This window comes from Psittacula echo (genome assembly GCF_963264785.1).
Source record: "Psittacula echo genome assembly, chromosome: 21".
Lineage (NCBI taxonomy): Eukaryota > Metazoa > Chordata > Aves > Psittaciformes > Psittacidae > Psittacula > Psittacula echo.
In genome coordinates, this window is record NC_137757.1 from 5,320,018 (window position 1) to 5,337,102 (window position 17,085).

Sequence of the window (17,085 nt, forward strand, 5' to 3'; positions counted from 1 at the left end):
ACAACAAACTAAAGAGAGGGGAGAGGAGCACAAATGACTTGTGTGTGATTATTGCCTGTATCTCTGCAGCTCCTGTTATTAAAGGCTAGGAGAGCATTTGGCTGAGGTAGGTCTATGGTGTCCTCAGAATTATACTGACACCACAAAACAGAGCCTAGGTGATACCACAGCAGCTCAGCAGCACGGGTGGACATGCCCTGGTAGTGGGTTTGTGTTGTACCTTAGTTACTGGACTGCTCTTATCTCAACCCATGGGATGTACATTCTTTCCGTTCTCTTCCCCATCCCTCTGGGAGCGGGTGGGAAGAAGGGGGGAAGTGAGTGAACGGCTGCATGGGTCTGAGTTACCGGCTCGGCTTAAACCACGACAACCAGATAATGCCAAATCGTAGGTGATTAACAGAAGGTGAACCGTGCCACACAGGATTGCTGCTAAGTCCAGGGCAGGATGTTTGCATAAGGGAAATGAGGTAGTGGTCTTCCCCAGGGTTTATTTCCTAAAGAACAGCTATAAAAAGCAGCCTCCATCCTGAAAGCAGGGTACAAAGAGAGTTCTTTGGAGTTCAACGACTGAGGCTGCTACTCGGGTGACTGCCATGGCTAAATACAGTGATTAAAACACCTACAGTGGTGTTTTCCCGAGGCAGTCGCAGGCTGGGGAGAGGCTGCTCTGGTTAGCGCAGACCCCGGGTGGGCCAGCGGCCCTTTTGGCAGTGTTGCGTTTGCTGACAATTCAAAAGGCTGCGGGTTTAGTTCGGTTTTAAACCCATCAAACCCTCCTCAAATACAGTTGCAGGCACTTCCACTTCTGCAGGCGGCGTTTGGTGTGCAACGTTCTCCTTTGCAGAGAGGTTGACAACATTCGTTAAGCCACTTATCCCCAAAGGAGCACTTGCAAAGCAGATGCATCCACATTACCACGTCCAGTTCCTCCTCATCATTCCACAAGCTGCCCAAGTGATTCTCCACCTTCCCATAGAGTAACCCACAGCTCACCATCTCCTTTCTTTTTACCCAAGGCAAGGAGTATCTCTCATTTACTGCCTGCTCCATGCTACGCTGCTTTTACACATAGACGGAAGCTCAGGAAGCTCATAGGCACAAGAACTCGCAGGGCTGAATCCCAAAGGCCTCCTACAATTTATAGACTTGTGTCATCTGCTTTGTGTTTATGCTGAGACAGCCATTTAATTAGAGCTTGCAGCAACCCTCATTATCTTTGCAAGATTGACTAATCAGTTCCATAGCTCATTGTTACCCCTGTGGTACCAATAGAGAAACTGAGTCATGTTTTCAATAGGTTGAGGGCAGAACTTGAACTCCACGTCCTGGCTTCTAATTCCCAGCTCTCAATTCACAATCTCATTCTTGCTTCGCTTTGCCGCTATGAAGACAGAGATGACAGATGGCCTTGTTTGGATCCCAGGGACACATTTTTCCTTAGTGTGGTACAAACATAGCATTGAAGATACAAAGCAGGACCCTGGAAATGAGAAACTTTGGCTGTGGTTAACAGCGGAATTGCTTTCTGCCTGTCTGATGGATTTCTTTAGCTCCATGGGCTACTGCAGCTGCCTTGAATGCCAGCGTTCTCCAAGGCAGGTCCAGGCAGCGGGTGGAATGCAGGCAGTGGGATGAAGAGCTCCTTAGGGAGCACAGCCCAGGCAGGTCTCATTCCCTTGGACAGGGCTTGTGCAGTCTGAAGGCTTATTCATAGAGCAAACACCTTTGACCTTCACTGCTACTTCCCACAAAGGTGAACATCATGCTACCTTGCTCAGCTCACTTGTCTTCCTAAAGGGGTCTAGTGCACGTGAACCCCTTTCTCTTGCAGAATATATCGCATTTTGCCTGCTGGTTCTGCAAACTGACCCTCAGTCTGCTAAGCCCACCCCGCTTCTACGTGGTGTTACTGTAAACCATGAGGTTCCTCCATGGAGCAGAGCTTCTGAAACAGCTCCCTGGCTGACGCACACACAGCTCCAGCCAGGTGAGGGTTTTGCTGGCAGAATGGATTCAGATTTTGGCTTCATTTGGGCAACATCTGTGACTGTTGCACTTATCTCTCAGGAACACTGAGCTGCAGCCAAGGGGTGCCCTTGAGGAGAGCGACCAGTCCGAGCGGGATGTGCCTGGGGAGGCGATGGGGAATGAGCTGGGAGGCAGGAGGCCATATCTGCTGGTTGCCATGGATACAATCGCTGCCAGTCTCCTGTATCAGTTACCTTCCCTTTCCTGGACGCAAATGAACGAGCAGTGCTCTGCTCCTGTTCCCATGTAGGACACAACCCTTGACATCCGATCGGAAGGAGAAAATCACCTCTTTCAAACCTAGACATCAGAAGGGAGAGTAGGAGGTGACTTGTTTTTCAGTGTTTGAGCTATGCGAGGCTGATATTGCTCTGTCCAATTGCGCTGGGTTCTGTCCTAACCTTTGGCTATTTCCCAGCACCTCAGAGGAGCTGTTTTCCCAGCCTTTTGCTCTCACTCAGCCTCCTGGATTCAAGACGAGCTGCTCCAGACTCGGGCTCTGCTGGCTGTAGGCGCTGTCACCTCAGCACACACACACAGAGGCAGAATCCTGCGGCTTCCAGGGCCTTCAGCTCTTATGTGGCTCAAACTACACCTGGAAAAGGCTTTTATAAACCCCCATATATATAAAATACAAGCAATTGCTTGCTTTTTCTTTCCTCTTCATCATTTTTAAGGCAGGCTGCAGCCCAGGTGGGAAGTTATTCAGAGCGAGGTATCTGACAAACTGTGTTTTCAATGAGCACACAGCTATGTTTGTAGTTTATTTCAGTGCAGCACTATGGGAGGGAGTGATAACATGAAAGAGAAAACTATTAGAGACTGTAAGCAGGAGTGAAACTCCCAGGCCTGTTTTCACTGTCCCCCCAGCCAGAAGAAAGCTGAGTAAACAACAGCATTAAGTACAGTTGGGTTTATGCTTCTTTTAGGTTTAAGAACTTGTAAACAAGCGATGAGGCTTTCAAGTGGATACAAATGGATGCCCTCAGCTTTGTGTTACTCACAGAGTGCACAGCTCCCGGTTTCTCCAGACAGGGCAAGGGAAAACAAAAGCACATGTCAACAGAAACCCAGCTCCACCAGGAGGAGAATGTCATTCCAGTGTGCGCTGTCTCAAGCCTACATCATGCAACTGAACAAGTCCGGTCCTGCTTAATCGAGGGCACACACAAACACCCGTTCCACACTTTGGGATGCCAGCAGTCAAAGTAAAGAAAAAGAAACCATTTCAGAATTGGAGGTGAATTTCAGCAGCCCTGAGGAGTAAGACCCCAGGAAACGATTTTCCTTAGGGAAAACCCCCAAAGTGTATTTCTGATTTAAGACTGGTATACTCAAGACTGGCAGTATTTAACAACTTAGTCCTCTCTCGAAACAGACTGTTGGACACATCCAGACTTGTAAAGCCACATTCCCAAAATAACAGGAGAAACAAACCTCCAACATACGAGAAATGATCCTGACTGAGAATATTTTGGCCCAGTGACCAACTGTATCACATAGGAAGGCATAACACAAACACAAGTGTTTAGGGAGGTGTGGGAAGGAGGCGCCTTCATCATTCAAGGAGAAAGAAGCAGGTCTCCAGTTTCTCTTCTAACAACATTTGTTCACCCTGGAGAAGAGAAGGCAGAGGGGAGACTGAGATGAGCTCTTAGGCACAAGCTCTTCCCTGTGAGGGTGCTGAGGCGGTGGCCCAGGGTGCCCAGAGAAGCTGTGGCTGCCCCATCCCTGGCAGTGTTCAAGGCCAGGTTGGACACAGGGGCTTGGAGCAAGCTGCTCCAGTGGAAGGGGTCCCTGCCTGTGGCAGGGGTTGGAGCTGGAGGAGCTTTAAGGTCCCTTCCAATCCAAGCCACTCCATGACTCTATGATGAAGGCAGTGCAGCAGCTCAGACATGACTCAGGTGGTTTGCATGGTCAGGTAGCAGATACACAGTGTTCAATGGTTTCCTTGTTGGAGAGCGAACAAAAGGCACAACAGGTTCAGCGATGTCAGAAACCCGATTACCTGGCACAGAAAAAAGTCTCTGTCTCTTATCAGCATTACGAACCCCCCAGGTTCTGGCATTAGTGAGGCTCTTGGGTATTTTGCCATGTTGCATGTCTGAGAGCACCCTATAACACGGTGCAGAAACACAAGGTCGGTACTTTGCCGCTTGGCTGTTTAAATTGCTCTTTTCCTCCTCTCACCTTCATGATGGATAGAAGAAGGGAGCTTGGAAACTGCTCTTTAGACATTCTCCTTTCCAAAGAGGCACTTACGGTTTATAATCGAAATGCAAGGACTGTCCAGCTGAGCTGTTTCTCGCTCTCTTTAGAGAGGCTTGGTGCACTTCTCTGTGAGCTTACCTGGAGGACTTACAGCTCTGCTGATGAGGGAAGAGCCACTTGATTCTTAACTAGAAAAATCCTAGTTCAGAATTACTCTTTAGTGCCTCTATAGGCATTCAAAGTTCAGCCCAAAGGGTTTTCCATTAGCAGGCTAAAACTCCTCCTGCCTGAGTCTTGTGTGCTGCTCTCAATTTCATTGTCATACTCCAGAACTGCTCAGAAAAGATAATTTCTAAGATCAAAAGCAAGAAGCTTACTTTTATCTTTCTTCCGCTAAACTTTGTGGGCACCCATGTGATCAAAAGCCATCTCTTGGTTACGCTGTGTCTTTCCTCTGTCACTGTAAAGAGGGGAGGGCAGCGCTGCTCAGACAGCAAAGTTTTATCCCTGGGGATTAACTATCTTTTCCAGAGGAATTCATCAAGTAAGCACAGGAAAATAAATAACCAAAGGCTGCTCAATGCACAGAAAGCCTCCAGCAGCCAGAGTGCTCCAGGGACACATCCCCACCATTGGTAGGATCTCCCATGCCACTCACCCCTGCTTTGCTCACACTGCATCTCCAGCCACCGAGTAACAGTGATTTACAAACTAAACCCTTGATGCAATGGGTATTTTGTCACCCGGTGGATAAAAGCTTCCCTGCACACTGCTTTCTATCAACAAAGGTTTTGCCACAGGCAGTGAGTGTTTTAAAAGGTTCCAACACTGGAAGCTCTTTTCAGTTTTGCTGCTGTGACAGCAAAAATGAGGCTTGCATGTTAGGTAATGACTCCTTTCACCCTTTTCCTGTGGGAAATCAGGTATCTGCTCACAACCTGGTGTTAGAAAGCCCTGGCCAGACCTGCTGCCTTGTTTTTCTATTTACAGCCTGCACAGAAATCATTTCCCCCCCTCAGCCTAAGAAGCCACTAGCATAAGGTTGGAGGCGAACATCCTATGGCAGCAGCCCAGCATAAGATATGGTGGAAATAGGCTCTGTATGTTGGGTAATAAATAACATCTGATGTAACGTTATTTAACTCCAGATATGAGGACATTGGGGTATGCTATGGCCCTTAAAATGGTACAAGAAACGTAGTGCTATTGGCTGTTGTGGCTCAGTAACACCATATACTTGTTGAAAGGCAATATTGATCAGGAGAGATGGAAAACAGGGTTTTGGCAGCTGTTTGCCAGCTCCTTGGAAGTTAATATGGAAGTCAATATGGAAGTCAATTACCAATGAGCAAATGTCCCTTCTACAAGATCACCAGCTCACTCTTGGCACAAGCTCACCTGCTGACACAAGCGGTTCAGAAGAGGAAGACACAGGCAGAAATGAATGGGTTTAAATATCATCACTGTACACAGAAACAGATGGGTTTAAATATCACTGTGGCCCTAGAAACCGATTGTTCAGTGATGTGAAAGGGTGATGCCAGATCAAGAACAGGGCAAATCAGCCCTTTTGGAGTATTAGTTAGTTACCCCTTATGGTCCTGCAGTTCTTAGCACCAGTCATAGGCAAAGTGAGTTATTTGTCTCCTAGTTTAAGACAGGGATTGTGCCTGAAATGCAGAAAGTCTGCAGGAGGTGAGTGTGGATGAGGGGTGGATGCTGGAGGAATCCCTCTTGCGAGGAAAGCCCGGTATTGCACGGGGACTTACGTAAGGCAGGCAGGCATGGGAGCTGCTGCTGGGTTTACTGCGCCCAGCGAAGGAGCCACAGCTCTGCCTTCACTACGTGTGGCTCTGTCATGAGCTGCCTGCTCAGACACCGTTTCTTCCCACCAGGCAGGAACCCAGCACCTCTGAGCTCAGAAAATCTATCACTGTGCTTCTCCCTGCTCGGGTGCACAAAGGCAGCGAGCGCACACACCCGGTGCTGAGCACAAAGCACACGAGAAGGACCTTGGCATGACATTGGGGTGTTTGATCTTCAACAATCTGTTTACTCGTGTGTGCAAGCCAGGCACTGTATAGGGTATAACCTAGCTGGGGCCAGGACACTCCAGTGTGCTCGCTCAGGGGGGCTGTGGGGCTCCAAGAATGACAGGAGGAAAGGGGCCATCAGTATCCCTACCCCCTATTGTTTTCCTCCCCAAACACAAACCATAAGCTCAGCTTAAGGCTGGCTCATTCTTGCTTTGCTGATAGAAACTGTTCATTTACTGAGTTAATCAGCAAGCCAAACTCTCAAAGCATTCCCATGCAAACAGATAAGAGCCCTGGTCTGCTCATTTTGCTAATCACTGAATAATCACTGCAGGGTTGTTATCTAGGAACTAGTGGGGCACGGTGACAGGGGCTGTGTGATGGAGACATGAGAATGAAATCTACATCATGTTTTTCAGGACGGTGCACACTCAGATGTCCCCCAAACATCTGGTTTCAAAGCTTGCTACACCTCCATGCCACAGCATTTCTGCTCGCGACTGGAAATCTCTGCCTTTTCCCTGTAATTCTGGGTGATGTTTTGCCCTCTTCATCCAACAAATGCATAAATGCCCACCCCAAGCAGGTCCTGAGCACTGGAGAAAAGGAATGAGTCTGGTTTACCAGGAGCTCATCTTCCTGGTTTGCATCCACTTCAAGGAAGTATCACAAGGGTGTTAAATGCTTCACATGCAATCTTGTCAACCCTGGGAAGCAGCCACTTCCTTTCCAACTTCACACACTGCTCCTTGCTAAAGGTAAATATGGAAAGCATGTGTTAGAAGGAGATAACCCAGTGACTAAGGTAATAATGTAAAAGGTGAAGGAAAAAGAGCTCTCTGCAATTGATGGCATTGCTTCAGCCCAATACGCATTATAGGATGGCATTCTGTGACAGTTGACAAATGCAACGCTGGTATTGAAGCTGCTGGCTAGCAGACTGGGCACAGAAAGATCACATTAGTTGGACTTTTAGGGAGTGTTGGGAATTAATACAAATATTATGCTTTGATTTCCTAGATTTAGCTGGTAGAAGCGAAGCAGACCCTCAAAATACTGGCATACAAAAGCACGAGGAGAGATGACAAAAAAGCACGGGGAGCTTTGCAATGAAGTATTATTTCTTGGAGCAATACAATTGATTCTGTAAGCTGAGGTTGAAGAATCATCAAGTCTGATACCAGCAGTTTGTACCAACAGGCCTAAAAGTGACCAGGCTTATACAATACCTATTTAAATCTGGGTTTAGGATAAAGTATCCCCTTCCCAGTTGAGGACAGATAAGACGGATAGCAGCAGCAATAGTTTACACTCAAACCTTCAGGACGTGCCCCAGCAGCTGCAACAAGTGCCTGAGGAAGAAAAGGAACAGTCCGCTGGTTCTTAAAATAGAATTTGGGAAGCCCAAGTTCAAAGGCTTGCTGTATCACACATAGGTTCCTGCGGGATGTCAGCAATGCCTGGAAGCCGATGATGAATTGGGCGCTCCGCCTGGGTTTCAAGCAAAACCATACCAAACCCGGAGAGCACTCACATGCTGGGATTGTGTGGATACACGAGAGAGGCTCGGAGGGGACTCACACTGCCCAGGAGGTTATTGCTTGCGGAATGCTGATCCCCCGAGGGTGGCGGAACTGCGGGGAGATGGAAGTTGCTGGAGGAGCGCTTCTCCCGCTTTCCGAGAGCAAAGAGCACGCATTAGGCTGCGGTAAACCAGCCCCTCGAGCCTGCCAACGGCAGCTTGTGCTGCAGTTGGACGCTGCCTGCCATTTGTCGGCTTCCAAGCACCGATTCTGTGTTTCCTGGTACCACCGTGTGGTGAAGGGAAGGAATAGGCTGCTGCTAATCAAAGCGGTGTTAATGAGATAAACGGCGCTACACAAATCCCCGGGTCCACTGGGCTATGGCAAGGAGATACCATGAGGCTGCCAAATCCAGCCTTCCCCTGCCAACGTGCCTCAGATCCAGCTGCCTTTGGAAACCGTGGAGGGCTTTCTGCAATTAATTCAGCATCAGTGGAATTTTCCTGCCTTGATTCCTGCAGGGCTTGCCAACACGGGAGCCAATTTGATCGTGGCATGGCAGGGAAACCTGGGCATCTCAACGCAGGCTGCAGTCCAACAAAACCTATTCACCAAACACCCACAACATAGTAATCACCTCGGGTATTATCTCCAGGAAGAAGGAAATTAGGTGAAAAAGCAATTTAATTGCCTACGTTTGCCATCAGTCCTCAGGCTAGACTCAGAACCTCTAATATATATGTACATTGAGTTCTTGTATTGAGATAACACGTATTTGCAGCAACAATAAGCACTAAGATACCACTTTATTAGAATAAAGGCAAACACAATCTCTCATCTGGGCAATGCTGAAATAGTAATCTACTATAACTAGATTAATAGTAATCTAATAGTAACTCCTGGCTTGCTGCACAACTGCCATATACACTCACCTCTGCACAGCAACAGCAGCCAACAAGCTGGAGAGCAGAGGAGAGCTGTTGCCCAGAGGGAAATGTGTTAATAATCCCAAAGTAAACTCAGTGGGATAACTGAGTAGGATAAAATGAAATCCACTCTCAGCTCTGTTGAAAAGGGGAAACCTAGAAAGTTCGGGGGGTTAAGGATCTGGTAGTAAAATGCAAAGGCTCCTGGAACATGCAGGTGCTTTGGAAGGTGAGCAGGATATTACACACCTACAGCCACTGCAGGATCATCCTTCTACCTTCCCTTAGTACTTTCTCCAGGCTGTATTTATGCACTTAAGGCAATAACATGTTCTTATTTGGAGGCTTTAATGCATTGTAACAGGTCTCACATTTAGGAAGTTTTCCTAATGTTTCCTTTTGCTGTTTCTTCTGCCACACCATGGAGTTTCAGCACCCTAAAAATTCCTTTTGCAAGGAGATGGTTAAACCCCCAAAAGATTGTCAGAATAGGTGGGGTTTTAAAAAGGCCCAGCCTTTCACATCAGAAGCCTTCCTAATGCCAGCATACTAAAGCTCTCTGTTAGTCAGTATCTCCTCCTCATTAGCCTCAATCAAACTTTACTTGGAATCACCTCCCCCTGTGCCACCTCCTTCCCATCCGCTGCAAATGAGGATGGGCTCACACTGTAAATTGTGAGTTTAACTCTAGCTCCATTTCATCCCTCCAAACTGCAGGACAAGGACCCATTTCTCAGGAATTACAGTCAGCACTATTAGTCCCTGGGTATGGTATTAGCATATCTGGGATGATTTAGGAACAATGAAATCCCTGTGCCATCAAGCTAGGCAATTCCGCCACACATGATCCTGCAGCTCAATATTCACTGGGTGCACTCCCTGGAACTCAGTCCCTTTTCTTGCCTTGTTCCTTTCCATACCACCCATGGCAGGGCTATGGGTGACAGGAGGAGCATACTGTCACTTTTTAAAACTATAATTGAGCTCAAGGAATGCAAGATGAAAACTGCTGCAGGAGGGAATCATCCTGAAACTCAAACCTGGTAATCCAAGGGCACTGCACAGGAAGCAGCAGGGACAGGAGTGTGTCATTCCTGGGGAGTCCTCCCAACACGATCACTTGTTCACTTGTTCTTATGGGGATTTTAGCCCAATCCACTTCAACTTGAAAGCAAAAACACAGTCAGGAGAAAGGTGGTTCTGATTAAGGTGAGTAATCCACTGGCCAGCAGCTAGCTCACATTAACTTCTACTTGGTTTTAATCATCACTACTTTGGGGGAATCCAGAGACTTTCCTTTATCATTTCTCCATCTTCTAAATGTTCCTAAGATCCCAGCAAAAGTCTGAAGCGTTTGGAAAACCAGAATCATCCACAGCCTCACTGGAAGCCTGCCAAAGGTTTCAGCACTGGTATGAAGTTGGCCACTCTTTGCAATCTCACCTATTAAAAGGCAAATAAATGCTAACAGCAGTTTGGGTCTATTTCCCAGGCAATTTGTGCTGAAATGAATAAATTGAGAAACAGTTTAGCAGCACAGCCATTCTGCATGGATTTAAACCATACTGGTACACGACTACTTCTTCTGAGGCCTGATAAGGAACACTGAGCCTACACATTCGTGTTGCCAGCAGTGACTCTGGATCCTGGACGTGGCTGTTCCCCTTTGCAGCTGCAACTCCAAGCAACAGATTCCCCTGACATATCGCATCAGACTTCTAGTTCTCTGTGCATCTCTTGCAAAAGTCAAGTTTTCCTGTAAGATGGATAAAATGAAGGTGGGAAAGGCATCAGACAGGAGAACAAGAAAAATTATCATGTCAGTTGACAGCAAGTGTTCAGAACCGGGGTAATTAGCAGAAAGACAAAAAGCTTTTGTGTCTTATTTAAGTACAGGACTCATCTGCTGTACCCAGCACTGCCTAACAGCCTGGCACAGCTTGCAAGGTGTACAGCAACCAGCAAAAATGAAGCAGTAGAGCTTTCTAAATGTTACCAGGACCCCAGTTTCCTTGCCCTTTCAGAACATCATTGCTGGTCCTCATCATAGCAACATTGAGAAGCATTGAAGAACAGAGGACAAAGAATGGAGGAGGATGTCTTCTACAAGAGATTCCTAGAGAGGATCCTTGAGAAAAGCTCCAGAACACAGTTGAGCTCTGACTGCTCTTTGTCTGCACATCTGATACTTGCAGTTTTACATGAAGTTACTGCAGTCCATGGTCTTTCCTAACCACCAGCTGCAAGCAGGAACTGGTTTTGTGCATTCGCAGGAGTTTTTCGAAATGCTCAAATCCTTGGCTTGATTTAAAATAGGATGCTCTCTGCCTTTTAAGCTGGAAAGTAATTGCACTGGTACCCTTCAACAGGAGGTCCTTGGGTAGTTTTTCAGGTTAGCTTTGTTTCCATCAAACACTGATGGTCTCCAGTTTTTGTAAGCTCCAACAGACAGGACAAAACACATGCTAATGCAAAGACCACCTGACAGGCTGGCTTTTCAAATGCACCCGGCAACATAAATCACATTCCCAGCAGATACACGGAGACAATTTTCCATATAAAATGATTACAATTTAACAGAAAAGCTTATTTTTAGCTTCAGGCGTTCTGGCAGCTGGAGATGCAGATTTGTGGCTATTCTAACCACTAAACATTCACGGATTGCAGCACAGCCTTGTCTGCTCTTTAGCTTTTAATTTACAGAACTAATTAGTTGGATTTACTGTCTTTAGCATCCTTTACCCTCTATTTGCTTCAGGAGACATAGATGAGCCCTGCATGTCAAGTCAAGCCCAACAGGCCAAGAACTCCAGCGCAGGGGGACGTCCATCAGGCAACACCTTGGAAGAGCTTCAGACTGTGCAGCACTCAATACAGATGTCACTTCAGGGCAGAGCAGAGACAGGCAGAATACCCACCATGGATCATCCAGGTGGGTTAAAGCTGCTTTAGTGACTTCTACATATATGGAGGGGAGAGGATGTTCTGATCAACAAAGGGATTCCAGACCAGGATAAAGGAAAAATACAGTTTTCTAGCTAAAGTGAAAAGATCAGTACTTTCCAAAGCATATTATGGTATCAGTGTGAAGTAACACGCGTGGCAAAGACATTAAGGCAGTCGATTCAGTACAGCCAAGACACAGCAAGGTTTGGAAGTTCCCTGTTAGCAGTAAAAGACACAGTGGAGTAACTACAGAAAGACTTACGTGGCAGTTACCACGTAAAACACCCATTTTCCTGCTGGGCTGGTGAAGACATCCTGTACAGGAGAGCACCGCACGGTTTAGACTTCCAGGCACTGAAAAGATTAAGTAGTAGTTAAGCAGGGAGTTCTTCAGCAAACAGCAACCCTGCAATTACACTTCATTAGCAGCACTTGATTTAATGACTAGGGGATGAAGAGGCCTTCCAACCACAGAGATGTTCGAAGGGAACACCACGGCATTCCAGCTGGCAACGTGGCCAGTGGCAACCCCTTCCAAACCTCATCCATTGGCAACTCGTCACTCTCTTTCTAGAAGCCCAACAACGTGCAGCTCTGCAAACACTGCAAACTTCCTGATTTAAAACATCTGAAGACCACAGCATCACCCAGACTGTCCCCAAATCTTGGATCATTCCACAGCCTCAAGCTTCAGCTCCCTCTGGTATTTGAGAGTTGACTCGCTGGAGATCCAGAGCTCAAACCCACCACCAGCCTTTCTCACTCTGGTGCCAGAGCCAGTCATGCTCCCTACAAGGTGGCTCTTCCATGGGATGAGGTGGAACAACACAGAGCAACACCTCAGCTTCCAAATAGCCTTTATCCCAACTCGTCGACACACTTTGCCCCATCTCAACCCCTGAGCTGCATCTCTTCAAGGCCTTGGTCCACAACATTGCCTGGTCCACTCCTGGGGAGCTGTGGCCTTTTGGCAGCCACAGCCCATCAGTGGTTGCTCAAGCAAGATGTTGGGACTTCTGTTGGCCATTTCTAAGCTGCCACTTCTGGGTGGGGTATACACAAAATCATTCATCATGGTTTTTCTTATACTTGCTAAGGTGAATACAAGACATACCAGCTATGATAACATGAGGAGAGCAATTTGCATGAGGACAGCTCAAACTGGCTGTTTTCTAGGCTATTTCTAGAACTCTTGACACTTATTTTCTGGCTGTGACACTTCGCCTGTTCCTTTTCATTGGATTCCCTCTGAAAGCAGCACAGGTTCAAACAGGTCACTGAACTTCCTCAATAACAGACACTGAAATCTCAGAAAAGGCCGAGCAAAGATGGAAAAAATTGCACCTAAAAAGTGACTGCAAGAGACACTGACACATCAGAACTTTTGGTTTGGCTCTGCTCTATTGTATAAGTAGTGACAATAAAATGGTGCAGTTTTATTCAACAAATCTTGTTTCCTCCTTAGTCACTACCACAGCAAAGTCTGTATTTCATTAGCAGAAGCAACAATTATTCAATATAAGTGCAGAAATAACACACCATCACCGGTAGGAAGCTAGTTCTGGTTCCACCACCAAGAGAAGCATACCCCAGCTTCTTTCTGGCTGCAGCAACTGCAAGGTTGCTGTGTTCTTCCCCATTTTGTGTAGTGCTCCTTTTTAGACATTAATGAAGATCATTTATCTTCGTAGATTCACTTACATGCTCCGTTCTGGGCCTCCCAGTAAGTCTCAAAACATCCTGCAGCTATCCAGTGTTTCAGTAAGGAAAATGTTGCCTTTCACTTAAGCCCAAATTAATTATCTGAATTAAAGATGCTTAAAACAAATTATTGGCCATTAGCAAAACGTTGCGTAAGTACAACCACGTACACAGCAAGTATTCTCCTGATGTTAACCACATCAGAGATGAAATAAAAGCAAAGAGGAATTAGACAGGCATTGAGAACAGTCCAAGCCAAACCGTATCCAGCTTTATTAAAGGTACTTTTCATAAACAATCATGGTAATTTAGGCAGGACATGGGCTACAATCTGCAACATTTTACAACAACTGTCAAATTCCCCTCCCTCCATGGACTACCAGAACGTAAAAGTTGCTATAAAACCGAAGAATCTTCATTTCATACTTGGTAGAGAGAAAAGTTTAGAGTGAGGGTGGACACTTTCACATTTAGCATGTTGTTTAACAACTCTTCACAAACCTACCCTGACTTTGAGAGGAAAACAAAACTGAAAATGCAGGTTTCTTAATTTGAAGATCCACAATATAAAAGAGGAAGCGCAGCTCCTGGCAGAGCTGTTGTACCCCAAACTGGACACCCTGACAACACACTGGATGGCAAGTCCCAAAATTCCGGTTTTGCCGTTGTTTCGGAGCGATGGATCTGGGCAAACAACGTGGACACCAAAGGGAACATAAAGGGATCTACAAACTGCCGTTCGGAAGTGGACAACGGGCATCTTGGGAGCTTTGATGTTCACTTGGATGCACTTCACAGAGCTTAACACACGTGCAGCATGAAGGGATCTCTTCCTCCTCTATTCAGGAAGAGCTCTTCTTCCAAAAAACTGGGAGACGGGGAGAACTTTTCTTATTAAAATTTAGGTTCTGAGAAATAGACTAAGTGACATTTGTCCCCACTGCCCACCCCCCCACCCCCCCCAACACAACAACGAAGCGGTCTGTGTGCTAACAACATAGCTTAAAAAAAAGTAAAACAAAATTCTGCATTGTTATAAAACTTGATAAAAAATAGTATTTCAAACTGTACAGTCACCAGAAGTACACAGTTATCAAAAATTCACACATTTTACTTGGCTTCACCAGCACCTTCGGCTTTCTGTGCCTGGAAGAGAAAGGGAACCAGTCAATACACACCGTGCACTCACACCAACAGCTGGTGACTTGCTCTTCTAAAGAGCAATCCTCTGGACAGAGGGAATCGTATCTGTCACCACTGTGATTTTTAACTACATGAAATCTAACATTCCAGGTACCCTAAAAGGCAACGTGGAGTTGCTTTATTACAGCAGTTCAGAACAAGGCACAAGAGTCATTTTCATGTGACAGCTTCAACTGGCAAACAGACAACTTTAACTCTTTAAGCTCCAAGCAACACTCCCCCCCCCATAGATGTGGTGTTAAGTGTCAGAAGCAAGAGGTCCAAATAATCAAGTGATAATTTATTAGCGCAAGCCAAGACCTGCCTGTGTGTGACAGCTGATGTGAGACACGCTGCCAGACCCGCTGTTATACCTGGTCTGTTTTGGCATCTCCATTTTCTGCAGGGTTGTTTCCCTCCTTGCCAGCATCACCCTTCCCCTTCTTTCCCTTGGGCAACTTCTCGCTCTTCTGGAAATGGAAGATGAGGTACGTTGTTACACTTACTGACAGGCACTGAGCCACAAGAGTCCAAGAACTAGAATGGTGAAACCCAACCCTGGACGTTGGCATGACAAGAGAACACAACACACGACTGTGTGTGCGTTTAAGAGACTGACAACAACTGCAAAGAGTCTTCCCTTAGGTATTTTTAACGCCAATTTTGTAAAATTCCAAGGTTTTCAGTGCAAGTTTCTAGAAGTGACGATGCAGCTCAATTCCATCACCACATATACTATTGTTTTGTTAGTTATGATTGGACAAATTTACGTCTCAACACTCACTGCCACAACAACTTACCTTTGGAGCTGCCTTTTTAGGTTTAGGCTCTGGCTTGGGAGGAGCGGGCTTCTGTAAGTGAGAAACACCCCTCAGATTAGCCAAGCTATTTTAAGAGACACCCACTACCTGGTTTTAAAACACTCAACCCCAATAGCTTAGCAATAGGAAAGCAAATCAAAACACTTGAACTTGAAGCACTTACTTGGTTTGTCCATTATTCTCCTGCTCCCACAGCACCACACAATGGGGCAATTTGTTAAGCCAGTAACTTTCTTTCAACTGAACAATGCGTCTCTCCAGAATACCGCACGTAGACGCAGCACCTAACACTGAGCTTAAACCTGCTCAATGTCGGGGCACCTCTGCTCAACAAGAGAATACTCACAGCAGATAACCTCGCTGATCTCCGTTGTGGCTGTTCGAAAAGGAAAATGATTGCATTTAACGTGGTGGAATATGAACGCTCAAGAACTTATACAGGAACTTTCATTTCCAAGTAGCAAAATCCCAGGTTTAAGTTTTTAGGTCCCTTTTTGCCCCCTGTTCTCAAGGAACAGGGAGACTGTCCCAGTTGAATCCCTTCTAATAGCTGACGATAATAAAGTAGATTTTTTTCACAGTCAAGGCTAAAAGAGTTAAATCCTTTAGAAGAATCAGAATCCATCAAGACCAAGCCTCCCCCCGCTCCCCACTTCTTTATTTCGACAAAGTTCAACTTCTCTCCCAACACAAACACTTTATGATCCAACTTTCCTCGAATACTGGAACTTCTTACCTCATCCTTAACTTTGGCCTTATCGCCCTTGGTATCTCCTTCAGCCTAGGACGTGAACACAAGTACCGGCAAGTTCGGGGGACGCACTCTCAGTCCCCAGCCCCGCACCGGCCGCTATTTTTAACCCTCCCCATCCCAAAGGGAAACGTTCCCCCCCCACCCCCCGCTCCCGGAAGGTGCCAGGCCCCGGGATCCGGGGAGGGGCTGGAGGCCGCCCCTCACATCCCCGGGCCGGGCGGAGGCCCCTTCGCGACCCACCCCACGTTGGGGCGGGAGCGGACACCTCCTCCCCGGGGTGGGGGCAGGCGGGGAAGCGGCGCTGCCCCTTCAGGGAGGCCCCGCTCCCGCCCACAGCTGCCCCCGCGGGGCGGCGGTTTTGGCGGCAAAGCAGCGCGGCCGCTTCCCGCCCTTTCCCTCCCTCCCCCCTCATCCCCTCACTCCGACCTCCCGCCAAAACCAACCGGATCGGACCGGCGCCGCTCGGCGCGCCCCTCCTTCCCGTTCCCCCCCCCTCCGAGGGCCCCCGCGCCCGTTAAGTCCCCCCCCAGGCGCGGCCGGTAACGGTCTCCTCGCCGCCCCGCCCCCACCCCCGAGCCCGTTGCGGCCTCACAACCGTTACCGCCCCGAACGGGAGGGGGGAAACGGGAAAGGAGGAGTGGGGGGGGTGTGAGCGCGTAGTCCCGCCCCCCCCCATCCCGCACAGGCGCTCGCAGCGAAGGGAAGGGGGAGGCACCGGGACTGTAGGCCGCTACGGCGGAGAGGGGCCCGGCGGCGCCACGTACCTTTCTCTTCGGCATGGCTCCGTGCGGGCGTGTTGTGTGTGTGTGTGTGAGGGAGAGCGGAGCGCGGCGTGAAGGGGGCGGAGGGAGAAGGCGGAGGAAGGGCGGAGAGGTGGGGAGGGGGGGGGCCGGGCGCGCTCGGTGCGGGGCGGCGGCGAGGAGCGGGGGAAGGGAAGTGAGGGCAGCAGCGGGG

At 47.8% G+C, this 17,085-nt stretch overlaps 1 protein-coding gene across 6 annotated transcripts; it reads right to left on the reverse strand.

Moving 5' to 3' along the window:
- Positions 1–13,623: 13,623 nt before the first annotated feature.
- HMGN2 (high mobility group nucleosomal binding domain 2) lies at positions 13,624–17,022 on the reverse strand. Of its 6 annotated transcripts, none has more exons than XM_080632595.1 (7): positions 16,896–17,022; positions 16,114–16,158; positions 15,724–15,753; positions 15,357–15,407; positions 14,931–15,026; positions 14,505–14,520; positions 13,624–14,242 (listed from the first exon to the last, which is right to left on the reverse strand). In XM_080632595.1, exons 1-7 carry the CDS (start codon positions 16,908–16,910, stop codon positions 14,217–14,219), a joined length of 279 nt encoding a protein of 92 aa, XP_080488721.1. In that variant the 5' UTR covers positions 16,911–17,022; the 3' UTR covers positions 13,624–14,216. The 6 variants fall into 6 exon arrangements, 4 of the variants coding, with proteins under 4 accessions (XP_080488721.1, XP_080488722.1, XP_080488720.1 ...); XM_080632596.1 differs by having other exon boundaries at positions 14,482–14,520; XR_013958298.1 differs by having other exon boundaries at positions 14,158–14,242; positions 14,482–14,520; positions 14,882–15,026.
- Between the last annotated feature and the right edge of the window lie 63 nt (positions 17,023–17,085).

Excerpts from the sequence above, each read along its gene's own strand:
- HMGN2 (XM_080632594.1), bottom strand. Across the intron at positions 15,408-15,723 it reads GATCAGCGAGGTTATCTGCT|AAGCCCGCTCCTCCCAAGCC; the intron begins GTGAGTATTCTC and ends TCTCACTTACAG. Across the intron at positions 15,027-15,356 it reads CTAAAAAGGCAGCTCCAAAG|AAGAGCGAGAAGTTGCCCAA; the intron begins GTAAGTTGTTGT and ends TTCCATTTCCAG.